We start from the raw sequence: 27,685 nt of genomic DNA, 5'->3' as shown, positions 1-27,685 counted from the left end.
TAATTGGGATGCATCCAAGCTTTTAGTCTTGCTGATGATGTTCAAGAGTTAAATTAGATGACCACATTTCCTGCTGTAATTGTTGGTCAGATCCTTGGAAATGGTAGGGTTTTCACATGCTTCCATATAATTATAGAAATCAATCTAGGGGATGCACAAAAAGAGAAAAAGGAATTTCTTGTTATGTTCTTAGTGTAAATTTTGTATTCTCCTACGACCTGAAAGAAACTTGATGGATCATCTGGTCTGATACCCTCATTTTACAGATGGAAAATGAAGTGGAGAGAGGAGAAGTGACTAGCCTTGTTGTCAAACGACACATGAGTAACAGATCCAGGACTAAAATCCTAGATTCCAGTCTTTTATTATGTCCTACTATAAAAACTAGGATTCACAAAACATATGATAGTACTGCTAGGTAGTTATAGTTTCACTAGTTTTGTTGGTGGTGGTGTTGTTTGAGACAGAGTCTCACTCTGTCACCCAGGCTGGAGTGCAGTGGCACCATCTCAGCTCACTGCAACCTCTGCCTTCTGGATTCAAGTGATTCTCTGCCTCAGCCTCCCAAGTAGCTGGGACTACAGGTGTGCACCACCACGCCTGGCTAATTTTTGTATTTTTTGTAGAAACGCAGTTTTGCCATGTTGGCCAGGCTGGTTTTGAATTCCTGGCCTCAAGTGATACACCCCGTCTTGGCCTCCCAAAGTGCTGGGATGAGCCACTGTGCCCATGAGCCACTGCGCCCAGCCTATTTTCACTAGTTTTTAAATTGCTTTTTTTCCCAACATCTAGACTTTACTTAGTCAGTATAATATTTTTTCAGGCCCTGAGTATAAATTCTTTGGATAATTTTCTGGCTAATTTAACTTACCTGTAGCAATACTCAGCAGCATAGACGATTAGATAATAAAGAAAAAAATTTTCTAACTATTATTTTGGCAAAGGACTAGGTTTAAATTTTCTTAATTACAGAAGAAAAAACAGCAAACAAATAGCATTTTAGTTTGGAGTAAATTTGTTCTTCACTACAAATTGTTCAGATCTATAAGGACAAATTTCCATATTATAATTTTGTGTGTTGCAACTATAAAAATACTTTATCTTAAATGCCTTTTATCCTTGTTTTCCCCACTCCATCAAGAAAGACTCAAAGAAGAACTGGGCTTTAGATTAGAAGTTAAAAACTGGCTCATAGATTTATATGTGCACAGTGCTCTTTCAATCTTTCTGTTTTCATTGTTCATAACGAACAGAGGAAATATGACTAAAGAGATTTTACTGATCCAAAGATGCTAAATTCCAATATGCATTCTGAATTCCAAATAATTTGGGAAATGAAGCATGATGATAAACAGGAAAATGAAAAAAAAATGTAAGTGTAATGTGCCAACCTTCCTTGGCCAAATGGTCTGGGGTTAGAGTTCTGAATTCCTGGATTGTAATTTATCTGATTTTTAAATGTATATAACATTAATTTGCTTTTTCAATTCTACAGAATAAATTATTTGACTCTCAAATGAATATTTTTAATTTCAAGAACAAGTTTCTAAACAATAAAAAAGCTTTTATTATAATTTTAGGTAAGATCCTTGGTGATTATGATTAAAAAATTAATTAAAATTATTATCAAAGAACAACAGCATCATATTGTAAAAAAAAAAAAAAGAACTACAGGGGTCCTGCTCCCTAACATTGAGTCATGTTCCCCAGAAACATAAACTTTCAACTCTTAGCTGACTCTTCTGAATTTTAACCCCATATTTCTAAATGTGCTAAAAATGTATTAATTTTTTTTCAGTCGTAGACATTATTTTATTGATTGACTTTCTGTACACAGTTTTTCAACTCCCTGAGCTACAGCTGTCGCAGTATTTGCATAGTCATAATATTATGAATGATGAATTTTTACTTATCCAAAAATTATAATATCAAGAAGATGGGGTTAGCAGAAGTATGTGTATGTGTGTATATAAGGGATTTTCTTTTTTTTTTTTTGAGACGGAGTCTCGCTCTGTCGCCCAGGCTGGAGTGCAGCCGCGCGATCTCAGCTCACTGCAAGCTCCGCCTCCCGGGTTCACGCCATTCTCCCGCCTCAGCCTCCCGAGTAGCTGGAGCTACAGGCGCCCGCCATCACGCCTGGCTAATTTTGTTTTTGTATTTTTAGTAGAGACGGGGTTTCACCATGTTAGCCAGGATGGTCTCGATCTCCTGACCTCGTGATCCGCCCGCCTCAGCCTCCCAAAGTGCTGGGATTACAGGTGTGAGCCACCGTGCCCGGCCAAGTAAGGGACTTTGGTATACATGGATCTAAATTTTTGTTTTGTTTTGTTTTTTGAGACAGGGTCTTACTCTCACTCAGGCTGAAATGCCGTGGTGCAATCATAGCTCCCTGCAGCCTCGAACTCCTGGGCTCACGTGATCTTTCTGCCTCAGCCTGCCAAGCAGCTGGGACTACATGCGTGCACCACCATGCTCAGCTAAATCCTTTTTTTCCATCATCAATGGATGAAATAATATCTAAAATAAGAAAACAATGATCAAGCATTTAAAAGAAAGGAAAGGAATGGAATCACTGGGCAGATTCTGCTCCTTGATGAATATATTTGTTTTTAATTAAAATGTATATTTTAAATCAAAGAAATACACAATTACATGTTTCTCTTTTGAACAACTTTTTGTTTTTCCCAGCATTAATCATTGCCAAAATTTTTGATTAGCCCTTTCTCCCATATTTCTGTCACTAATTCATTCTATATTCCACTAGTTGAATATCTTTTTTCAGCACAATCAACATTTCAGATAGTCTATCAGTTCTTCTTTTTTTTTTTTTAATGGAGTCACCCTGTTGGAACTTTCTATTCTCTTGTGCCAATCTTGACAGGTCTCTAGGCTTGATGACCAGCGAACATCCTGAGACTTCCCTAACTTCATACTGGAATTTCTTCCCCTTCCTGTGTGAGATCCTCTATTTCCTGGATCCTCTGTCTTGGGCTACTTTCTCATTTTGTAGATTTTATCTTCCAGGCACTTGTTAAGAGGGGGTGCTTGACCATTAAATTTCTTGAGACAGTATCTCACATATCTGAAAACATTTTTATTCTACCCTCTTATGTGATTAATAGCATGTATGTACATGCATATGTGCTTGTGTAGAGAACTCTGTGTGGAAACCGATTATTTCTCAGAATCTTGAAGACATTACTTCTTTGTCTTTAAGCTTCAAGAGTTCCTGTAGAGAAGGCTAATATTATTCACAATATTTTATATATACTGTTTTTTCCCCTGAATTTGAATTTTCACAATGATGTGTGTTAATGTGGGTTTTTAAAAAATTCATTGTGCTGGATACTCAGTGCAATATTTTAATCTGTAGATTTCTGTCTCTTTTCTATTTCAGTAGGTTTTTGGGGAACAAGTGGTGTTTGGTTGCATGAATAGTGGTAATTTCTGAGATTTCGGTGCACCCATCACCCAAGCAGTATACATTGTACTTAATGTATAGTCTTTTATCCCTCACCCCCTCTTCCACTCTTTCTCCCCAAATCCCCAAAGTCCATTGTATTATTCCTATGTCTGCATCCTCATAGCTTAGCTCCCACTTCTGAGTGAGAACATACAATATTCGGTTTTCCATTCCTGAGATAGTTCACTTAGAATCAATGGTCTCCAATTCCATCCAGGTTACTGCAAATGCCATTATTTTGTTTCTTTTTGTGGTTGAGTAGTATTCCATGGTGTGTGTATATATCACATTTTCTTTATCCACTCATTGATTGATGGGCATTTGGGCTGGTTCCATATAATCTATAAATCTCTATCTTTCAGTACCAGAGCATTTTTTGAGTTATTTCTTAAACTTCTCTCCTCCAAGAAAACCTGAATCTCTATGGATGGGCTAGGCCTTGTTGACTTCATTTTAGAGAGACTAGGAATGGACCTGGCTGATTTGTTGGGGGAATTCTCAAAACTCCTGAGCCTCTCAGTTTCCCCATAGAGGAACTCTTCAATTTCCTGACTAGGTGTTATAAGCCTGGCTACCAATGTTGAGAAACCAAGTGGAAGAAGAGAGCTGATTGGTTCTTCTCCAAACGACAAACTTCCTGTGTGTGTTTTTGTTTGTTTGTTTGTTTTCGCTAGACTGAAGAAGGGATAGGTAACCAGTTTGCTGAATGGTGGAGGAAGTTGGGGAGTATAACTCCTTCTTATATAATCCTGAAATCCCATCCTTCATCTTGATGTTTTGAGACAGCTAGTGACACAATATTCTGAGCCTCTCTGAGGTTCTTTGAAATGAGTTGCTTGGATCTTCTTGGCTTTCTCTTCTGTAACCTAGATTTCTATCAAATCTATGAAGCCAATTACTACTTAATCATTCTTTTCAAGTTCCAATATTTTGTTGACACCTTTTATATACTATTATCATCTCTATCATTCTTTTTATTCCTGTGTATTTATATAATTTTAATTTATATCTATTTAGTTCTTTTATTTTCTTCCTTTTTGGAAGATTGATGGAAAGAGAGATAAATAGATATGTTCTTCCACCATATTTATTCTTTAGGGGAATCAGGACTTGACCCTACTGTGCTGACTACTTGACTCAGTTCTTATATTTTGATTTCAGTGGTTTGTTTTGGCAGGCTAATCTCTAATGTTTTCTCCACATTGTAATATCAAATAGCTATTGAGAGAAATATTGTACCTGGCTGCTTAACTTGCTTTTCTGATTAGAATTCTCTCTAATTTCTCTTATTTCTTGCAAGTCATAGTAAAAAAAAGATGCAAAATTAGTAGAAATAGATAATACATTGAAAGTATAATCCCAGGGCTTTGGGAGGCTGAGGTGGGTGGATCATGAGGTCAGGAGTTCGAGACCAGCCTGGCCAACATGGTGAAACCCCGTCTCTACTAAAAATACAAAAAATTAGCCAGGCATGGTGGCAGGCACCTGTTATCCCAGCTACTTGGGAGGCTGAGGCAGGAGAATCACTTGAACCCAGGAGGCGGAGGTTGCAGTGAGCCGAGACTGTGCTACTGCACTCCAGCCTCGGCAACAGAGTGAGACTCCCTTTCAAAAACAACAACAACAACAAAAAACAAACAACAAAAACACAATTAAAATGAAAAGATGTGAAGTAAACCTGCACGTATGAGAAAGCATATAATCTCACCAAATATAAAATATTGCACTGAGGTTCAAAATGCTGATTATAGAAGATAGGATGAAGACTCCTATCATAGTTAGCTGTTCACATGAAAACAAGTTGAGAGTTCAAAGGGTATATGTGACACACATTTTGCCAATGTTATTAAGGAAACAAATGTATTTATAGGTTGCAATGTATAAGTATATAATTTAAGTTTTAAAAGATCAGACCACACCTAGAATTTTGTGCTTATTCTCAATATAGTACTCTATTTTAAAAAGGGAGATTTTCAGCAGAAGTATATCCAAATAAAAGTGTTTAGGATGGTGACAATTTCTGGAAGCAGGTCCCATGGGGAGTGAGTAATTTTACCATAGACAGCCTGGAGAAGGGATAATATGATCCAAAATATTTGAAGGGCTATCAAGTGGGAGAGGGAGCAGATTAATTTAGTCTCATTCTAAAGGTCAAAAATAAGATGAATTTAGTGATTCATATCTAACGGGAGCTCTCCTGTTAGATATGAATTCTTAGGAAGACAGACTCTTGAAAAGATTCCTCTTTGAGGTGAGGTTTTGAACCAGACACGTGAATCATCTGTCAACATCCTTTTAACGAATAACTTGTTGGAAAAGTGCCTTTGAAAACATTTATGCCTTCCTGTGACTTGGCTTAATTTAGAAAACACGTGGTTACTTTGTCTTCAACAGATTCCTTACAGTCACCTTGAATTCATGAATGATGTGATTGACTTTTGGTCTACAGCTTTCGATAGTGAGTCCCTCAGTGAAGACCTTCCCTATCACATTTTTTATTCTCAGCCCTTTTCTCCTGTCTACTTTTCTTTTATGTTATTCTATTTAATTTAATTTTTATTTTTAATTTATTTTTAAATTTTAAATATTTTATATACTTAAAATATTGTTTGTAGTTATTATTTGTAATTATTATGGATACATAATAATTGTACATATTTATGGGGCTACATGTGATATTTTGATACAAGCATACAATGTGTAATAATCAAGTCAGGGTAATCGGAATATCCATCACCTCAAGCATTTATTATTTCTTTGTGTTAGGAACATTTTGATTCTACTATTTTAGTTATTTTGAAATACACAGTACATTATTGTTGACTATAATCACCCTATTCTGCTACCAAACACTAGATTATTTGTTTTAAAATGTTTATTAAGCTATAACTGACATATGATAAACCAAGAATATAAAGCATACAATTTGACAAATTTAGACATATGTATACACATAAAATTGTCTTTTGTTTTTCTAATTTGATGATCTCTTACCTTTAATTGAGATGTTTAGACTAATTACATTTAGTAATTGATGATTAATGATTGTTATGCTTCAGTTTAAATATGCCATCTTGCTGTTTGTTTTGTATTTGTATCATCTATTTTTTTATTCCTATTTTGTGCCTTCTTTTGGGTTATTACAAGTGTATTTTCATTCCTCCTTGCCTTATCTTTGTGCTATTTTTGCCACATATATTACTTCTACCTAAGTTATATATGTCATACTGCATTCTTCTTATTTTGACTTAAACCAATCTTCTGGTAATTAATCATATACATATATATATATATATATATATATTTTTTTTTTTTTTGACAGAGTTTTGATCTTGTTGCCCAGGCTCGAGTGCGATGATGGGATCTCGTCTCACTGCAACCTCTGCCTCTTGGTTTCAAGCGATTCTCCTGCCTCAGCCTCCTGAGTAGCTGGGATTACAGGTGTGCAACACCATGCCCAACTAATTTTTGTATTTTTTGGTAGAGAGAAGGTTTCCCCATGTTGGCCAGGCTAGTGTCAAACTCCCGACCTAAGGTGATCCACCTGCCTCAGCCTCCCAAAGTGCTGGGATTACAGGTGTGAGCCACTGTGTCAGGCCTCTTTTATAAGTCTGACAAAGTCTTTATTATACATTTTTGTGAATGGTACTTTTTCAGGTTTAGAATTTTAAGATGTGAGGGTTTTCTTCTTTTGGTATTCTAAAGATGTTGTTCCACTGTATTCTAGCTTGCGTTGTTACCGAACAGGAGTCAGCTATTATTATTTATATTACTTTATATATAACATGTCTTTTTCTCTCTGGCTGCTTTTAAGATTTTTTTTAATCACCGCCAGGCGCGGTGGCTCATGCTTGTAATCCCAGCAATTTGGGAGGCCGAGGCAGGCAGATCATGAGGTCAGGAGTTCAAGACCAGCCTGGCCAAAACAGTGAAACCCCCGTCTCTAGTAAAATACAAAAATTAGCTGGGCATGGCGGCAGGCACCTGTAATCCCAGCTACTCAGGAGGCTGAGGCAGGAGAATCGCTTGAACGAGGGAGGCGGAGGTTGCAGTGAGCCGAGATCCCACCACTGCCGTCCAGCCTGGGTGACAGAGCTAGACTGTCTCAAAAAAAAAAAAAAAAGATTTTCTATCACTGGTTTTAAGCCTGATGTTTACGATGTTTTATGGTTTACTTTTTTTGTGCTTTGGATTCATTGAGCTCCTTAAATCTGTGGGTTTATAGTGTTCATTACATTTGGAAAAAAATTACACTTTTTTTACTTCAAAAATTTTTTTCCTGTTTATTCCTCTCTCTCTTCTCCTTCAGCAATTCCAATTACATCTTATTAGGCCTCTTGAAGTTGTCCCACAGCTTGCTAATGCTCTGTTTATTTTTTGTCTGCCGTGCATGCACGCGCGCACGTGTTTGTGTGTGTGTGTACTTCATTTTGGATAGTTGCTATTGTTGTATCTTCAGTTTACTGGTATTTTCTTTCACAATGTGTAATCTGTTATTAATTCCATATAGTACATTTTTAATCTCAGAAATTGTTGTTTTCATCTCTAGAAGATTAATTTGGGTCTTTTGGAAAATATTTTTTATATATCTACAAAACATGATTAGTTTTACACCTACCATCTTGAACACATGAAATATCATTAACAATTATTATTCTAGTGTCTTTTTATACTAATTTTATTATCTTTTTCTTTTCTGGGTCTGTTTCTATTGATTAATTTTTTTCTTTTTTAAAATTATACTTAAAGCTCTGGGGTACATGTGCAGAACGTGCAGTTTTGTTACATAGGTATACACGTGGCATGGTGATTTGCTGCACCCATCAACCCATCACCTACGTTAGGTATTTCTCCTAATGTTATCCTTCCCCTAGCTCCCACACCCCCTGACAGGCCCCAGTGTGTGATATTTCCCTCCCTATGTCCATGTGTTCTCATTGTTCAACTCCCACTTATGAGTGAGAACATGCAGTGTTTGGTTTTCTGTTCTTGTGACAGTTTGCTGAGAATGATGGTTTAATTTTTGTCCTTAGCATAGGCCATTTTTTCTTGCTTCTTTGTATGCCTGGTAATTTTTGATTGTATACCAGACATTGTGTAATTGTTGGGTGCTGGTTATCTTTATATTCTATATCTTGTATCTTATATTTTTATATTCTAGTAAATATTTTTACCTGGTTTTGGAACACAGTTACATTATTAGCAAGTAGTTTGATCTTTCTGAGGCTTGCTTTTAAGCATTTTAAGGTAGGACTAGACTGGCCTTTGATCCTGAACTAAATTTTCCCTTTACTGAGGCAATACCTTTTTGAATGCTCCACCTAATGGACTATGAATTAAAAGGTGTTCTACTCTGCCTGGTGAGAACACGGACTATTCTTGGATTTGTGAGCCCTAGCAGTGGTTACTTGTGCTCTTTTTTGGATGTTCCTTCCATAGTCTCATACAGTTTTCTCACATGCATGCACCTGTCAATACGCAGCTGAACATTTGAGGGGGACCTTTTGAATATTTCTGGAGCTCAATCTTTTTCTCTGCGTGCATAATTTCTCTCCAGGGACCTGTCTTGCAAATTCTAGCCACCTTTGCCTTCTCAGACACCCAGCTCTCTCTCCTCAATTCAGGGTGACGGCTGGGCTCTGCGTGGGTGCTACACCCCTGCAGTGTTGCCTGGACAGAAGTATCTGTCCGGGCAGTAAACTAGGGCAACAGTGATTACCTTGTTTGTTTCTCTGAGTTTCAAGTATCTCTGTCCTATAATGCCTGATGTCTACTGCTTGAAAACCACTGTTACATGTTTGTTTTTTTTGGTTGTTTAGTGAAAGAGTAAATCCAATCACCTGTTACTCCGTCTTGGTTATATGTAAAACTCCTGTTGTTCTATTTTTGTGATAAAACTTAAGTTCCAGGCCACGCGTGGTGGCCCGGGCTCATACCTGTAATCCCAGCACTTTGGGAGGCCGAGACGGGTAGATGACTTTGAGGCCAGGAGTTTGAGACCAGACTGGCCAACATGGCAAAACCCCATCTCTACTAAAAATACAAAAATTAGCCAGGCATGGTGATGTGTGCTTGTAAGCCCAGCTACTCGGGAGGCTGAGGCAGGAGAATTGCTTTAACCTGGGAGGCAGAGGTTGCAGTGAGCTGAGATTGTGCCACTACACTCCAGCCTGGGCAACAGAGCGAGACGCTGTCTCAAAAACAAAACAAAACAAAACAAAACAAAACAAAACACAATTTAAGTTCCTTGGCTCTGAACCACTGACTTCTACTTCGGAATGCTTACATAGGCTGCTTTAGGTGGCAGCATTAGGCATCATGTCATCATTCCTAACTTTACAAAAGCTATTATGAGGATCCTTATTTCTAGCATGTGTAAAGTAGTCCCATTCCTACCTCAACAGATGTTTGATGAGTGCTAGATCCCTGATACTTGGGATGAAGCGGTGAAGAAGATAGATAAAACCCTTTCCTTTAAAAAGAAAAATTTAAATAATACGGGCCTGGTGCAGTGGCTCATGCCTGTAATCCCAGCACTTTGGGAGGCTGAGGTGGGCGCATCACGAGGTCAGGAGTTCGAGACCAGCCTGACCAACATGGTGAAACCCCATCTCTACTAAAAATACAAAAAATTAGCCAGGCGTGGTGGCATGTACTTAGAGTCCCAGCTACTCAGGAGGCTGAGGCAGGAGAATTGCTAGAACACGGGAGGCGGAAGTTGTAGTGAGCCGAGATCGCACCACTGCACTCCAGCTTGGGCGACAGAGTGAGGCTCTGTCTCAAAAAAAATAAAAAAAATAAAAAAATAAATAAATAATACGATAGCTCCCTATCAGTACTTTTTTACATTATTTATTATTCTTTGCCACCGGGTATACCATATGTCAATTAGTTTATTTTTTGGTTTTACTCCAGGGAAACTGTAAGCCCCATGAGAATACGGACTTTATTTTCTTTCATTTCAAGTGGTTGTTTAACATACAGATTTTTGACCCCTTCCTCAGATTTATGGATACTGAATTTCTGAGGGTGAGGCTTGAAAATTAAAAATTTTAGCAATATTCACAGATAATTTGTGCCGACTCTGTGGTTGGTGAACCACTGGTTTAGGGTATAGTAAAGGTTGAAAGGAAATTTAGTCATAAGCTGCATAATGACCTTTTGGCCAACGATCAACAGCATATATAGTGGTCCTGTAAGATTATGATATCATATTTTTACTGTACCTTTCCTATGTTTAGATACACAAATACTATTGTGTTACATTTGCCTACAGTATTTGGTACAGGTTTGTAGCGTAGGAGCAATAGACTATACGATATGGTCTAGGTGTGTAGGAGGCTATGCCGTCTAGGTTTGTGTAAGTTCAATCTATGCTGTTTGCACAACAGTGAAATCCCCTAATGATGCATTTCTCAGAATGTATCCCTGTCGTTAAGCGACACATGACTGTAGTTATTTAAATGAAACTGAATGATGTGAGTGTGTGTGTGTGTGAGTGCACGCATGTGTGCATGTGGGTTTGGGTGTGGATTTAATGCTGAAGGGTTAGTATTTCCAGGAGAGGGAGCGGCGTAAGCTCTAGGTAGTAAGGAACTATTTTAGGAAGTATTTTTAGCTGGAGAGGGATATGATTAGGTCTACATTTTTAAAAAGATCGCTCTGGCTGTGGTGAGGTAGTTTTATTTGTCTAAAAACTTCTGCCTTGTAGCTGAGAGGTACCATATGCAGAGAAGAGATCATGTGCTTGGGATCAAACAGAGCAGACACAGATTCTCACTAGCTATGTGACTGACAAAAAGCACATAACTTCTCTGAGTCTTACTTTCCACATGTGTAAAGTGGGGAGAGCAATACATTTCTTATTGGATTTTCTAAGGGATTGACTGGCTTACTTCAGCAAAACACCTTGTATATAACAGACCTGGGAATAATGCTAGTTTCTGATGGTACTCATTCTCAAGGTGCTGTTGCCCTTCAGAAGAAAACCAGAAAAACACAGCCAACACTGGCATCTCAGATCAGTGTTGGCAAGTTGTGAAACCAGCCACAGGTTGGAGAAGTCCTGCACAATGGGTGGGTGTGTGTGGGTGGTGAGACTGTGAGTAGGATGGATCTTCTAGAGGCAGTGTCGGAAAAAGGAGAAGAAAGTGGTATGACCAGTTCTTGCTGAAAAAAAGACATGAGGCCAGATGCGGTGGCTCACGCCTGTAATTCCAGCACTTCGGGAGGCTAAGGCAGGAGGATTGCTTGAGCCCAGGTATTTGAGACCAGCCTAAGAAGCATAGTGAGATCCTGTCTCTACAAATAATTTAAAAAATTAACCAGGAGTGGTGACATGCACCTATAGTCCCAGCTATTTGGGAGCCTGAGGTGGGAGGGTTGCCTGAGCCTGGGAGGTCAAGGCTTCACTGAGCCATGATTGCACCACTGCACTCCAGCTTGGGCAGCAGAGACAGGGCACCACCTTGTCTCCAAAAAAAAAAAAAAAAAAAGAAGACATGAATAATTTATACACAGACAGTGTTTATCATCAGGGACTGCTGAGACTGGCAGCCAACTATTCAGTAAGATCTTTCTCAAAGACCAGTACAGATCACTTTAGTTCCAGCAATGAAGTTTTCCAAGTATTTCATCAGATTTCCCTCTTCCCTGGTTATGCATTGCTCTTGAATGAGAATAAAACCATTAAGAACATTCTGTGCTTTCTCTTCTCTTTTCTTCTTTTCCCATTCCTGTCCTTCCTTCTTTCTTTTTCTTCCTAACTTCTATCTTAAACAATTAGCCTCTAAGAGTTGGACCTGTTTTACATTTTCCTCTTACTGGAACTGAATGATGATTTGAGCAGAGATCTATGTTCCCAAGTCAGCATCATGTTCTTCCCTCCCGCACAACCCACTGCTGTGTGTAATCATCTCTCATTAAGTTTCATGTCATCTGAGTGCAACTCCTTTCCCCTTTCAGGTTGCCCTTAATGTTCATTGTACCCTGCTTTCAACTGGATAGAATTTATGGGGTGATATCCAGGGTAAACCATGCTTTGCTGAAACATTATTTCATTCAATAAATACAAATGAACAACTGACCACACACAGTCATACACACATAATCTTGAGTACCTACTGTGTGCCTGGCAATGTTAATACCAAATACATATTGGTGAATAAAACAACCAGAATCCATGTATTTGTGGGAGAGGCAGACAAAACACACACATACATATATGTATATAATAAGAAATGGTGATAAGTTTCATAAAGGAAATAAACAGGGCACATTAACAGAGAATAACAAGGGGAGAGGGAAGAAGCTTATTTGGCTTGGCCCTGGAGGCATCTGTGAAGATAGGAAATTGCAGAAGGAGGTGGGTCAACCATGCAGAAAGGAGGGATCAATGCACTTAAGACAGAAGGAACAGTATGAGTGAAGGTCCTGAGGCAGGAAAGAGCTTTGTGTGATGAACTGAAAGGAGACCAGTGTGGCTTGGGCATCAGGTGTAAAAGGCAAGAGTGGCCCAAGATGAAGCTATACAAGGATTAGATTATGCTGATCTTTGTAGACTCTGGGTAAGAATTATGAGTTCTATTTTAAGTGCATTAGGTAGACTTTGAAAAGTCTTGTGAAAAGCATGTGATTATCTGATTGTTATTTTAGAAAGATTTCCTCCAGCTTCTCTGTGGAAAATGAATCAGAGGAGCAAAGCAAAATACAGGAAGCCCAGTGCAGAGGCTATCACAATGGTCCAGGAGAGAGATGGTAGTGGCATGAACCAAGATGGTAGAAATAGCTATAAGAAAATAAGCATATATCATGCTTATTTCGGAAGCAAAAATGAAGGCATATATTTGGGGTTGAAAGAGGGTAATGAAGGATGACTTGCAATTTCTAGCCATTTATTGAGTGGAGGAAAGGCCAAAGAGGGGTGGTTTGGTGGTGAAATCAATAGCTTCATTTTGAAAATGTTAAGTTTGAGATTCTGGGAGATATGCAAGAATACACATCAAGTAGGTAGTTAATTTATAAATCTGAAGTTTAGAGAGGAACTCAAGGTAGTGATTACAAATTATAGCTCCATCAGGTATTATATAGATGGTATGTCAGTGGGAGATCAATTAAGATTTTTAAAATGAGGCACCCAAATATAGTGGATCAAACAAGGCACAAGTTTCTTTATCATTCATGTCATAGTTCAGAGATAGGTGGGTGATCTAGTTAGACAGCTCCACTCCACAAGGTCATTCAGGGATTCACGGCACTTTTATTTGTCATCCCTTGAATATTATTTTTCTCTGTATGGTGGAAATTGGTTCATTAGCACCAAGACCACATCCTATCATTCAGAAATAGGGAAAAAGGTGCACCTTCTTTTTAAGGAAAAGACCCAGGGGTAACACATGTTATTTAGCTGCAAGAGAGGCTGTAACATAGAGTCTATAAACTGGATGGCCATATGCTACCTGATGAAATGTCAATTCCATTACTAAAAAGAAGGGGAGAATGGATACCAGAAGACAAGACATACTGTCTGCCACAGACAGTAAAAAGGCAAAGCCTGCATGGGCAGGGTTTCTCAATGTACCAGCAGCACTTTGGAACAGATAATTCTTAGTTGTGGGAGGCTGTGCTGTGCATTTTAGGATTGTATACTCACCATCAATGTTTAGCAGTATTTCCAGCCTCTGTCCTTTAGATGCCAGTGACATACTCCCAGTTGTCACAGTAAAACATGTCTCTAGTCATTGGCAAATGTCCTCTAGGGGGCAAAATCACACCCTGTTGAGAACGACTGGGTTATATCAGGAGAACGAGTATAGAAAAAGAAGGAGTGCTGCCACTGGGGTTTGAGAAGTGCCAACATTTAAAGATTGGGTAGAAGAGGAGTAAAGGAGACAGGCAAGGGGTAGGCAATGGTATATAATGAAAACCAAGACTGAAGAGTGCCACAAAAGCCAATATAGGAGGGAGTTCCAAAATGGTAGGAGTGATTGACTATGTGGAGTGCTACTATGGAATCAACTGAAACGAGGGCAGAAATGTGCTCATAGGATTTGGTAACATGGAGATTACAGGTGACGTAGACAAGAGTAATTGCTGTGTAGTATTGGAGGTGAAACTCAGCTTGTAGTGAGTAAAGAGTAAGTGGAAAATGAATAAGTGGACATAATGTTTGTAGACAACCCTAAACAAATGAAAAAGTACAGAGAAATGGAGAAGCATCTGGAGGGTTATGAGAGTTCAAAAGGGGTGTGGTTTTGTTTTTAATGAGAGATACTAGGAGGTGTTTGTATGAGCCGAAGGAAATAATCCAGTACACAAGAGTGCCACCATCCAAACATGTAAAGTGCTTGGAACTGCATTTAACAAGTAAACTGTATATTAAATATTAATATTACTCTATCAATTAGAGATTAAGTGGGCAATTGTGCTTTTAGACCCTGCTACAGATAGAACATTTTTGTCCCCCTCCAAATTCCTATGTTGAAATCTTAACCCCCAAGGTTAAGATTATTTTCTTTTCAGAATTCCTTCAATTTTGATTGTGGGGATAAAATCAGACAGCCACTGAAGATAGAATACAGTTACTGGGAGTAATCACAATGCTGTTCTCTTTTATAAAGTGGATATGATGTGTTATTTATTCAATTAATGCACGTCGCCAAAAATTGTCCTTATTCCTTGATTGTCTCTTTTTTTTACCAGTCTCTTGTTGAAGTGGCCTCATTGTCTGGGAAAATACTTGAGGTTTGTTGTCTCACAGCCACGGAGATCAAGGATGCCGACACACATCCGCATGATGTGTGAAGTTAAGAGCGGAAATTTAATTGGGAAAAGAAAGAGAATAGCTCTCTGCTACACAGAGTTGTCCTGAAAAAATAGGTTGCTGGTCTACAGCAAAATGCAGGGGTTTTTATAGATGAGCTGGTGGGGAGGTGGTGTCTGATTTACATAGGGTGCAAAAAACTGGTTAGGACCAGGTGCGCCATTTGCCTATGGCACAAATCTCTGGCCGCCCCCACGCCAATTTTCTATTATGCAAGTGGGTTCCCTGCCTGAGCTGTGCCATGTTACCCATTTTTTTCTTACTGTACACGTGCTAACAAAAAAGGGAAGATGGAGCTTCCATGGTGCACACGCCTAGCCCCCAGGTAGCCCTTTCCTATTGGTACAGCTGCTGGCATTCCCCTGTGCAAACTTCCAGCTTGCTTATCTATATTTGCAGCTTGATTTTTCAGGCTGCTCTTTGTTGGAAAAGAAATGATTTTTTGGGCTGCTTTTTGTTTGAAGGGAAGCTCTGCTAAGGACTCGTTTGCCCTCACTATCTGCCTAAATAATTTCTTTCTAACTCAATCTGCCTAAATAATTTCTTTCTACCTCCTGTATCATTGCTCTTCAAAGAGAGGATACCTGGCCACCACATTGGCCCATATGATGCTGCCACTGGTCAGATCTCGGACTATGCTAGGCAGCTCAGAGACCTCTACTGTTATCTGCCACATTGCATCTCAGTCTCTCAGAGTTGCAGTGTGGGGGGTCTTGTTCATTGTGTTAAAGTCAATGGTGACACTGAAAGCCACACCAATCTCATCAGTCCTGGCATAGTGTCTTCCAATTGACCCAGAGGAATAATCTACTTTGTGAGACAACCTGTGCCTGGTCAGGGCTTCCGATAATTCCTTGATAAATGGCATGAATGGTTTTGGCTCAGTGAGAGGGCATAACATTTGAATAGAGTGACTATAGCAGGGAAACTGAAGAATGTTCTCTGTTCATCTCCTTCTCTTACATGGAATATATGTTCAAATACCATATACATGATCCTGCACAGGCTGAAGGAGGGTTCAGTTACATTCAGAACAACTTCTTCCACATAGAGCGTTTTCTGGAATCTCATCACGTTTGGCCACATCTTTTGTTAGCCGAAATGTTTTCCCTTCGGGTTCAATTGTAAATTCCCCTTTCTCATTCAATTGCATCTCAATTTCTGTAATGTAACATTCATCACAAATGGCGAGATACTCCATCATCAGTTTTGCATCCTTCCTATACGCCTTACCAACTGCTCCCTTATTGGGTATTAGGTAGACAGCTTCATATTCCTTCCCTGTGAATTGAGACTCTGCACTCAAACAAACGTCATGGTTATTTACATATTTTGGATACTAACCTATTATTTGTCATACACATTGCAAACATCTTTTCTGGTCTCTCACTCATGTGTTAACTTTATGTTTTGTGCTCACTTTTGCAGCACATACACTAAAATTGGAACGATACAGAGAAGATTAGCATGGCCCCTGTCTGTGCAAGGATGATATGCAAATTTGTGAAGTGTTAACTTTATGTTTTATTTTGTCATTCTAACATTTTCTTTTTGTCATGTAGTCAAATATATCAAACCTTTTGTTTAATATTTTTAGGCATATTCTATTCAAAAAGTTTTTCTTTATGGGTTTTGGTTTTTTATGTCTTCCTCTCCCAATGTCACAAAGATATTTCCCCTAATTTAGAATCTTTTCTAAATGTTTAAAAAGTTTGCTTTTCAGATTAATGTTTTAAATTCATATGGAATTCACTTTTTTTTGCATATGGCTTCATACAAGGATGTATCCACTTTTATTAACTTCCAAATGGAGAGCCAAGTGTCCCACACTATTGACTGACTAGTCTTTCCTTTTCCCACTGATTTGTAACACTGCTAAATCTCCATATGTGTGTAGTTTGGATATTGGTTCATTTGTCTATTGCCATGCCAATATGACAGTGTTCTAGTTATTGTGATTTAAAAGAAGTCTTGTTGCTTAGTCAGGCAAATCCTTCTCCTTGTTTATCTTCTTCCCAATATTCATGTTTCTTCTTGTTCCCTTATTCTTCTATGTGAATTTTAGAACTAGCCTGTTAATGCCGTGAAGAAAACCGTTGGACTAACATTTATGTGATATACAATGTTTTAATCCCTTCATTTTAAATCTTTCTGTGTCCTTACTTTCAGGCCTGTCCTCTGTAAACAAAATCTATTGGGATAGAAAGCAGAACAATCTAATAGTTTGTCTTTTCAGAGGAAAGTTACATTTATTTACATTTATTGGTGTATATTTGTGCTGCTTTAAAAAGTCATTTTACTTTGTGTTTTCTATTTTTTGCCTTCTCCCCTCCCCTTTTTTTCTTCCTCCATTTCTGCCATCTATATGATTAATTGCATTTTACTTATTTCCTATTTTGCTTCTCTGTAGAAGTTCTACATTCTATTTCTATTCTTTTAGTAGTTGCCTTTACACTTTAACATATATACAATCCAAAGTCTAAAATAAATCAATATCTTTAATCTCTTTTTAAACAGTAAAAGATTCTTAGCTTCCATCTCTATTTCCAAGTTTTGGTTCCTTAGTCTGAAATGTTTTTAATCACCTCCACCAACACTGGTCAATATTATTTTTTAAATATCAATACATTAACTTTACTCACAAGTTTGCCAATTTCTTTTCTTTTCCTTGCTTCTTTAATCCACCTCTTTACATCTGGGTTTTGGGTTCTTTTAGCTGAACTATATTCTTTAGAAGCAGTTTAAGTGAGGACTTAGAAACTCAGTTTTTTTTTTTTTTTTTTTGCCTGAAGATATATTTACTTTGCCCTCATTTTTTTTCATGAGAATTTAGTAGAGTGTGGGAATATAGATGGACAAATATTTTTCCTTAGCTCTTTGCAGAAATCGTTCCATTGTTTTCTGGCATCTATTATAATGAATGGGGAGACTTTTCGATGTAATGGTCATTCTTTTGTGAGTAATCTCTTTTCTCTAGGTGATATGGATATTTTCTCTTTGCATTTCCTATTTTGTTACTTCCCTACAGTATATGTAGGAGAATTTTGTTGTTCTTTTCATTGCTAGGAATGATCTTTTGATGTGAGAATTTAAGTAATTCTTAAGTTCTGAAAAAGTTATTATTCGATTTCTATTTCAATATTGCTTTTCCCCTCACTTTCTGTGTTCTCCTACAATTTTTTTTTAGACCCATGTGGGCCCGTCTCTCTCTCCACTTCAGTTCTCTTAACTCTTTTTTTCTGTTTTCTTTTCTTTTCTTTCTTTCTTTCTTTCTTTCTTTTTTTTAGACAAGGTCTTGCTCCATCATCCAGGTTGGAGTGTAGTGGCATGATCACGACTCACTGCAACCTCAGTATCCCAGGCTCAACAGATCCTCCCCACTCAGCCTCCTGAGTAGCTGGGACTATAGGTACTTGTCATCATGCCCAGCTAAGTTTGAAAATTGTGTGGTAGAGATGGGATCTTGTTACGTTGCTCAGGCTGGTCTCAACCTCCTAAACTCAAGCAATCCTCCTGCCTTGGCCTCCCAAAGTGATAGGATTATAGGCATGAGCCACCATGCCAGGCCTTAACTTTTGTATTTTCCATTCTGTTGCCACATATGATGCATTCCAACATCTTCATCAGCTCCGTTTTCTAATTCATTAATTATTTCCTCGGCTATGAATAATCTGCTTTTGGCCCAACCATTAAATATGAAGGTTTGTATGTACTTATTTCAGTGACTATGTGTTCATTATCAAGATTTCTATTTGGTTAAAAAATGTTTTTAATTCTTAAAAAAATTAAAACGATCATTTAAAATATTTTAATAATGCATTGTGTTTATGCTTCTTCTCTCTTTAAATATAAAAACATTTATTTAACATTTTTATACTGTTTTATTTGCCATTTTCTATTGCGAATTCCTACTATTTATTGCATCTTCTGACTTTCTTTTATGTGGCTTAACTCATGTGGTTCAAAATTATTTTCCGTAGTAAACTCATTCTTAGTGAAAGTTGAGTCTGCATGACTTGAGATATATCTTCTTCTTTATAAGATGATCTGAGTTTGTTTCTTCTAAAGCTCAGTGGATTTTTACCAATTCTGGATCTGTTTTTGTGATAATTTCTTGGCTCCAAGTGTCCCATCAATTGGATTGTGTCAATTTAAGGCCAATGATTTCTTATGAGTCTAAACTTTTAGCCATGACACCTGATGGGTAGCTTTCTTACCATGTATCCAGGCCAATAGAAGAGTATTTCAAGTCCAATTTTATGGTATGATGGCATTTTTCATCACTAGCTTTTAGTAGGGATTCAAGTTCAGCACCTTGCCTTGCAGGAACCTGAAGTACAGGAATGCCTCTTGTCCCTACGGTTTTTGTCAGTTTCTGATCCTTCTGGGAGTTCTTTGGCTTTGTCTGCTGTTCCTCACCCTGCCTTTCATTTCCTGCTCTATTCCTGGACCCTAGAATTTTCTTTTATTACTGTTATTATTATTATTTTTGAGACAAGGTCTCACTCTGTTGCCCAGGCTGGAGTGCAGTGGTGTGATCATGGCTCACTGCAACCTTGACCTCCCCAGGCTGAGGTGATCCTCCCACCTCTGCCTCTCAAGTAGTTGGGACTACACGCACATACCACCATACTTGGCTAATTTTATTTTATTTTTTGTATGTTTTTTAGAGATGGGGTCTGACCATGTTGAGCAGGCTGGTCTCAAACTAATAGTTTCAAGCCATCTGTCTGCCTCAGCCTCCCAAAGTGCTAGGATTACAGATGTGAGCCACCGCACCTGGCTCCTTTTATTATTATTAAATAGTTTGGTTACATATTTAATTTTTTATTTTTGTTATATTTTCTCCAGTGTTTCTATGTTTATCATATGGAAGGACAGCCTTTCCACATTAGCTAAGCTTGCCAGATTATCAGAAGTCGCTTTTTTTTTTTTTCTGGCTTTAGAAGAGATTTTTATTCCCCGACTAGTTAAGAATTCTCAAGTTCCCAGTGACACAAAAGATGGCAGAAAAATAGCTTAAAACCTTTTCTTCTCTTTTCCATCCATCTATCGCACCCAACCACACACATGTTTCCTGACACCCACGGTGGGTCTGACACCGCGCAGATAAATGAGACGTGGTCTCCAAGAAGGCGCCTCCAGGCTCTCCAGGACAAGGATCACAAAACTGCAACACAGAGTGATCCCGCCCTGGAGAGGGAGCTCCAGGAGGAAGAAGTGTTAGTCCATCTCTCTGGCTGCAGATGTCCCCAGGGGTGTCAGCCTGGGCACCGGCAATCGGGGGCGCCCTCCTCAAATCTGGCCAGGGATACCCTTTGATGTGACACTTTCCCTAGACACCCATCTTCCCACCATCTTCAGAGGGTGTGACCCCTCTCTCCCCACTCGGTCCCTTCAGGAACAGATTCCATTTCTCGTTCTTGCTATCTCAGTCCTCATCCCCACCCCCCTGCTCTAAGCTCTCAGGGGCCCACAGATCAGATGGCCTTCCCCGGCGGGCACTGTCTCCCCTCTGTATGTCCTGTGGGCAGCCACAGGTGGGCATGCATGGCAGGTGCACAGCATGAGCACAGCAGGCACACACACTGACCCGGTGCCACTCAGCACCCTGCGGGTGGCTGCTCCTGGCTGAAAGCTTCCTAGCACACTCGTGTGGGTGGCTGCTCCTGGCTGAGAGCTTCCTGGCACACTGGGCTGTGGCCTCTGGCTTCTAGCTCATCTCTCCAAGAGCCACCCTGGTCCACACAGGAGGCGGCAGCAAGGCCAATCCAGGGTCTTGGGATGGGGGTGGAGGGAAGGTCGAGCAGTTTGTAGACAGGGGTGAGATCTCCCCAGAGCTCAGCTTCATGACATGCTGCTTGCAGTCGCAGCCAAGTGCAATGTATGGACTCTGTGTGGATCCCGACTTGAACAAACCAATGCTAAAAAGAAGTTAGGATCAATATGGACTAGATATGCATGACATTAAGGAGTTACGATTCATTTGTGATAATGGATGTGATATTGGCATGGTGGTTATGTAAAAGTAAAAATAGTTCTCTTCAACTGAAATATCTACTGAGGTATTTACAGGTACAATGACATGATATCTGGGATTTGACTTTAAAATGCTCTAGCAAATTCTCTGTTTGTCTGTTATTGGTGTATAAGAATGCTTGTGATTTTTGTACATTGATTTTGTATCCTGAGACTTTGCTGAAATTGCTTATCAGCTTAAGGAGATTTTGGGCTGAGACGATGGGGTTTTCTAGATATACAATCATGTCATCTGCAAAACAGGGACAATTTGACTTCCTCTTTTCCTAATTGAATGCCCTTTATTTCCTTCTCCTGCCTGATTGCCCTGGTCAGAACTTCCAAACACTATGTTGAATAGGAGTGGTGAGAGAGGGCATCCCTGTCTTGTGCCAGTTTTCAAAGGGAATGCTTCCAGTTTTTGTCCATTCAGTATGATATTGGCTGTGGGTTTGTCATAGATAGCTCTTATTATTTTGAGATACGTCCCATCGATACCTAATTGATTGAGAGTTTTTAGCATGAAGGTTGTTGTATTTTGTCAAAGGCCTTTTCTGCATCTATTGAGATAATCATGTGGTTTTTGTCTTTGGTTCTGTTTATATGCTGGGTTACGTTTACTGATTTTCGTATGTTGAACCAGCCTTGCATCCCAGGGATGAAGCCCACTTGACCATGGTGGATAAGCTTTTTGATGTGTTGCTGGATTCGGTTTGCTAGTATTTTATTGAGGATTTTTGCATCAATGTTCATCAAGGATATTGGTCTAAAATTCTCTTTTTTTGTTATGTCTCTGCCAGGCTTTGGTATCAGGATGATGCTGGCCTCATCAAATGAGTTAGGGAGGATTCCCTCTTTTTCTATTGATTGGAATAGTTTCAGAAGGAATGGTACCAGCTCCTCCTTGTACCTCTGGTAGAATTCGGCTGTGAATCCATCTGGTCCTGGACTTTTTTTGGTTGGTAAGCTATTAATTATTGCCTCAATTTCAGAGCCTGTTATTGGTCTATTCAGAGATTCAACTTCTTCCTGGTTTAGTATTGGGAGAGTGTATGTGTCAAGGACTTTATCCATTTCTTCTAGATTTTCTAGTTTATTTGTGTAGAGGTGTTTATAGTATTCTCTGATGGTAGTTTGCATTTCTGTGGGATCGGTGGTGATATCCCCTTTGTCATTTTTTATTGTGTCTATTTGATTCTTCTCTCTTTTCTTCTTTATTAGTCTTGCTAGCAGTCTATCAATTTTGTTGATCTTTTAAAAAACCAGCTCCTGGATTCATCGATTTTTTGAAGGGTTTTTTGTGCCTCTATTTCCTTCAGTTCTGCTCTGATCTTAGTTATTTCTTGCCTTCTGCTAGCTTTTGAATGTGTTTGCTTTTGCTTCTCTAGTTCTTTTAATTGTGATGTTAGGTTGTCAATTTTAGATCTTTCCTGCTTTCTCTTGTGGGCATTTAGTGCTATAAATTTCCCTCTACACACTGCTTTGAATGTGTCCCAGAGATTCTGGTATGTTGTGTCTTTGTTCTCGTCGGTTTCAAAGAACATCTTTATTTCTGCCTTCATTTCGTTATGTACCCAATAGTCATTCAGGAGCAGGTTGTTCAGTTTCCATGTAGTTTAGCGGTTTTGAGTGAGTTTCTTTTTTTTTTTTTTTTTTTTTTTTTTTTTGAGATGGAGTCTGGCTCTGTTGCCTAGGCTGGAGTGCAGTGGCACAATCTCGGCGCACTGCAAGCTCTGCCTCCTGGGTTCACGCCATTCTCCTGCCTCAGCCTCCCGAGTTGCTGGGACTACAGGTGCCCACCACTACGCCCGGCTAATTTTTTGTATTTTTCGTAGAGACGGGGTTTCACCATGTTAGCCAGGATGGTCTCGATCTCCTGACTTCGTGATCTGCCCACCTCGGCCTCCCAAAGTGCTGGGATTACAGGCGTGAGCCACCGCGCCCAGCCTTGAGTGAGTTTCTTAATCCTGAGTTCTAGTTTGATTGCACTGTGGTCTGAGAGACAGTTTGTTATAATTTCTGTTCTTTTACATTTGCTGAGGAGTGCTTTACTTCCAACTATGTGGTCAATTTTGGAACAGGTGGTGGTGTGGTGCTGAAAAAAATGTATATTCTGTTGATTTGGGGTGGAGAGTTCTGTAGATGTCTATTAGGTCCGCTTGGGGCAGAGCTGAGTTCAATTCCTGGATATCCTTGTTAACCTTCTGTCTTGTTGATCTGTCTAATGTTGACAGTGGGGTGTTAAAGTCTCCCATTATTATTGTGTGGGAGTCTAAGTCTCTTTGTAGGTCACCAAGGACTTGCTTTATGAATCTGGGTGCTCCTGTATTGGGTGCATATATATTTAGGATAGTTGGTTCTTCTCGTTGAATTGATCCCTTCACCACTATGTAATGGCCTTCTTTGTCTCTTTTGATCTTTGTTGGTTTAAAGTCTGTTTTATCCAAGACTAGGATTGCAACCCCCGCCTTTTTTTGTTTTCCATTTGCTTGGTAGATCTTCCTCCATCCCTTTATTTTGAGCCTATGTGTGTCTCTGCACGTGAGATGGGTTTCCTGAATACAGCACACTGATGGGTCTTGACTCTCAAACAGAGAGCCAAATCATGAGTGAACTCCCATTCACAATTGCTTCAAAGAGAATAAAATACCTAGGAATCCAACTTACAAGGGATGTGAAGTAACTCTTCAAGGAGAACTAGAAACCACTGCTCAATGAAATAAAAGAGGATAAAAAAATGGAAGAACATTCCATGCTCATGGGTAGGAAAAATCAATATCGTGAAAATGGCCATACTGCCCAAGGTAATTTACAGATTCAATGCCATCCCCATCAAGCTACCAATGACTTTCTTCACAGAATTGGAAAAAACTACTTTAAAGTTCATATGGAACCAAAAAAGAGCCCGCATCACCAAGTCAATCCTAAGCCAAAAGAACAAAGCTGGAGGCATCATGCTACCTGACTTCAAACTATACTACAAGGCTACAGTAACCAAAACAGCATGGTACTGGTACCAAAACAGAGATATAGATCAGTGGAACAGAACAGAGCCCTCAGAAATAATGCCGCATATCTACAACTATCTTATCTTTGACAAACCTGAGAAAAACAAGCAATGGGGAAAGGATTCCCTATTTAATAAATGGTGCTGGGAAAACTGGCTAGCCATATGTAGAAAGCTGAAACTGGATCCCTTCCTTACACGTTATACAAAAATTAATTCAAGATGCATTAAAGACTTACATGTTAGACCTAAAACCATAAAAACCCTAGAAGAAAACCTAGGCAATACCATTCAGGACATAGGCATGGGCAAGGACTTCATGTCTAAAACACCAAAAGCAATGGCAACAAAAGCCAAAATTGACAAATGGGATCTAATTAAGCTAAAGAGCTTCTGCACAGCAAAAGAAACCACCACCAGAGTGAACAGGCAACCTACAGAATGGGAGAAAATTTTTGCAACCTACTCATCTGACAAAGGGCTAATATCCAGAATCTACAATGAACTCAAACAAATTTACAAGAAAAAAACAAACAACCCCATCAAAAAGTGGGCGAAGGATATGAACAGACACTTCTCAAAAGAAGACATTTATGCAGCCAAACAAGACATGAAAAAATGCTCACCATCACTGGCCATCAGAGAAATGCAAATCAAAACCACAATGAGATACCATCTCACACCAGTTAGAATGGTGATCATTAAAAAGTCAGGAAACAACAGGTGCTGGAGAGGATGTGGAGAAATAGGAACACTTTTACACTGTTGGTGGGACTGTAAACTAGTTCAACAATTGTGGAAGTTGGTGTGGCGATTCCTCAGGGATCTAGAACTAGAAATACCATTTGACCCAGCCATCCCATTACTGGTTATATACTCAAAGGATTATAAATCATGCTGCTGTAAAGACACATGCACACATATGTTTATTGCAGCACTATTCACAATAGTAAAGACTTGGAACCAACCCAAATGTCCAACAATGATAGACTAGATTAAGAAAATGTGGCACATATACACCATGGAATACTATGCAGCCATAAAAAATGATGAGTTCATGTCCTTTGTAGGGACATGGATGAAGCTGGAAACCATCATTCTCAGCAAACTGTCGCAAGGACAAAAAACCAAACACCGCATGTTCTCACTCATAGGTGGGAATTGAACAATGAGAACATATGGACACAGGAAGGGGAACACCACACACCAGGGACTGTTGTGGGGTGGGGGGAGGGGGGAGGGATAGCATTAGGAGACATACCTAATGCTAAATGACGAGTTAATGGGTGCAGCACACCAACATGGCACATGTATACATATGTAACAAACCTGCACATTGTGCACATGTACCCTAAAACTTAAAGTACAATAATAATAATAATAATAATAATAATAATAAAATGCTCTAGCAAACAAAACAAAACACAAAAACCTGATGGGGACTTAGGGTTCATTATACTTTCTATTATTTTGGATATTGAAATTTCCTTTCCAACTCATATTCTTTCATTCCCACTTTTACAGTCTTCATTATTACCTCACAGTGGGCCTCCCTGGAGATTTTATTGGTGTAGTGCAGAACCTCCAGCTCTATGTCCGTCTTAAACACTAGGCACTCAACGATCTCTGGGTGAAGAATGGTGTTGTTGACTTTGAACTTGCTGATGCCCTCGAAGGAAGCCTCCCTGCAGACGCTGCTGCTGTCTGTGTTGTCGCCACGCAAAGTGAGGAGGACAGAGGGCTTCTGTGACTTCAGGACAATGGCAATCTCATCTGCGTCCTGGACGTCGTCCACGGCATAGTTCTCCTTGAAGTGCTCCTTGGAATGGATCTTTCCCATCCAGGTGGCATGGCTGGCAGGAAGCCTGGGCACAAACAGGGCCGACTTCCCAGTGTCAGCGTCGATGAAGCCGTAGGAGCCTGGCTCGGTGACACCGCATGCGCAGTGAAAGAAGGACTCCCGGCGGAAGAGGACCTCGGTGTAGGTGCAGTAGCGCTGAGTCTCCTCTCAGCCCTGCAGGACCACTACTGAGCCGGCCTGCACAGCAGGGTTCTTCCGCAGCCGCTCACACCGGCGCTGCCGGTTCAAGGCAAAGAGCGCCAGTGGCACCTTCAGGGTTTCCTTCCCCAGCCCAAACGAGGGTCCAGTGGCCGCCGCCATGTTCGTCCAGCACCGGCGTCACGTGAAGTCTGAAGTCACTCTTATCCAGTTACATTTGACACATGAGAAAATTAAAGCTCAGAAAGGGTAAGTGCATTGTCCAACATTTCCATCCAGTCAACGATGCAGCCAGGAGTGGAATCTGGTTCTGTTAAGCTCTAGAGCCCATCCTCAAGCACTACAGCACACTGTTAAATGTGAGTGGTAAAGGTGGATGGATGGCCTGTTAAACAGCTCAGAGGTAGGAATGAGTGAGTTATGCATGGGAACCAGCAGTCAGGGGCGAAGAAATGAACCAATCGGTCACAAAAGAAATGATTCATAATGTGGATCCAGAAGGGAGATATTTGTGAATGGCCAAGATCAGGATTCAGTTTTTGTATGTATTGTGACAGATAAGAGAAAATCTCTATGTGTTCTTGAGTTTAAGAGCCGACACAATGGGTGAGATTAATGGTCATAGTGCTCATTGTGAAAAACATGAAAACACATGAATTCTGCAGTTGTTGCAACTTGTGAGATGCAGTGAGAGCTTGTGAGATGTCAGATTTGGCCCTGAGTGAAAGATGTAGGAGAGGTCTTTGTTATGCAAGTCTCTGGCATTTACTGCAACTGACTTGAACAACAAAATAAAAGATCTAAAAACACTTTGGGAATAGGTATGCATCATTCTGAAAGGGTATTACTGACGATAATGAAACTTCATGATAACAGTGACTAAACTAACAAATGCAGCAGAAGGCTCTGATCTCCTGAATGTTCACTAGTTGCTCAAGTGTAAACCAAGGGTCTCAACTCTACCTGTGCAGCCTTGTGCCCATTTTGTAGAGGGGAGCATCAAGATTTGAAGAGGTTAAATATTTGCTTTACATTATGCAATTAGAAGTTATGATTGGCCAGGCGTGGTGGCTCACGCCTGTAATTCCAGCACTTTGGGACGCTGAAGAGGGCGGATCACGAGGTCAGGAGTTTGAGACCAGCCTGGCCAACATGGTGAAACCCTGCCTCTACTAAAGATACAAAAAATTAGCCTGATGTGATGGTGCATGCCTGTAATTTCAGGTACTCAGGAGGCTGAGGCAGGAGAATCGCTTGAACCTGGGAAGCAGAAGTTGCAGTGAGCCGAGATCTTGCCATTGCATTCCAGCCTGGAAAACAGAGCGAAACTCTGTCTCAAAAAAAAAAAAAAAAAAGAAGTTATGATTGAGACTCAGG

At 39.7% G+C, this 27,685-nt stretch overlaps 1 protein-coding gene, 1 non-coding gene and 1 pseudogene across 3 annotated transcripts; 1 reads left to right on the top strand and 2 right to left on the bottom strand.

Annotated features, from left to right (window-relative positions):
* Positions 1–26,682, bottom strand: LOC134756438 (xaa-Pro dipeptidase-like). Of its 2 annotated transcripts, none has more exons than XM_063705949.1 (2): positions 25,847–26,682; positions 1–144 (listed from the first exon to the last, which is right to left on the bottom strand). In XM_063705949.1, exons 1-2 carry the CDS (start codon positions 26,147–26,149, stop codon positions 49–51), a joined length of 399 nt encoding a protein of 132 aa, XP_063562019.1. In that variant the 5' UTR covers positions 26,150–26,682; the 3' UTR covers positions 1–48. The 2 variants fall into 2 exon arrangements, with proteins under 2 accessions (XP_063562019.1, XP_063562020.1); XM_063705950.1 differs by lacking the exon at positions 1–144 and adding an exon at positions 2,420–2,517 and having other exon boundaries at positions 25,847–26,679.
* On the bottom strand, positions 15,844–20,832 carry LOC101149251 (glycine--tRNA ligase-like; annotated as a pseudogene).
* LOC115934741 (U6 spliceosomal RNA) lies at positions 16,697–16,807 on the top strand. Its single transcript, XR_004070503.1, has one exon. It is a non-coding gene; the product is annotated as a U6 spliceosomal RNA (small nuclear RNA).
* Positions 26,683–27,685: the final 1,003 nt, after the last annotated feature.

The sequence above is a fragment of the Gorilla gorilla genome, chromosome 4 (genome assembly GCF_029281585.2).
Source record: "Gorilla gorilla gorilla isolate KB3781 chromosome 4, NHGRI_mGorGor1-v2.1_pri, whole genome shotgun sequence".
Lineage (NCBI taxonomy): Eukaryota > Metazoa > Chordata > Mammalia > Primates > Hominidae > Gorilla > Gorilla gorilla.
The sequence above is the reverse complement of the archived record's forward strand: the minus strand, read 5'-3'. Positions and strand labels throughout refer to the sequence as shown.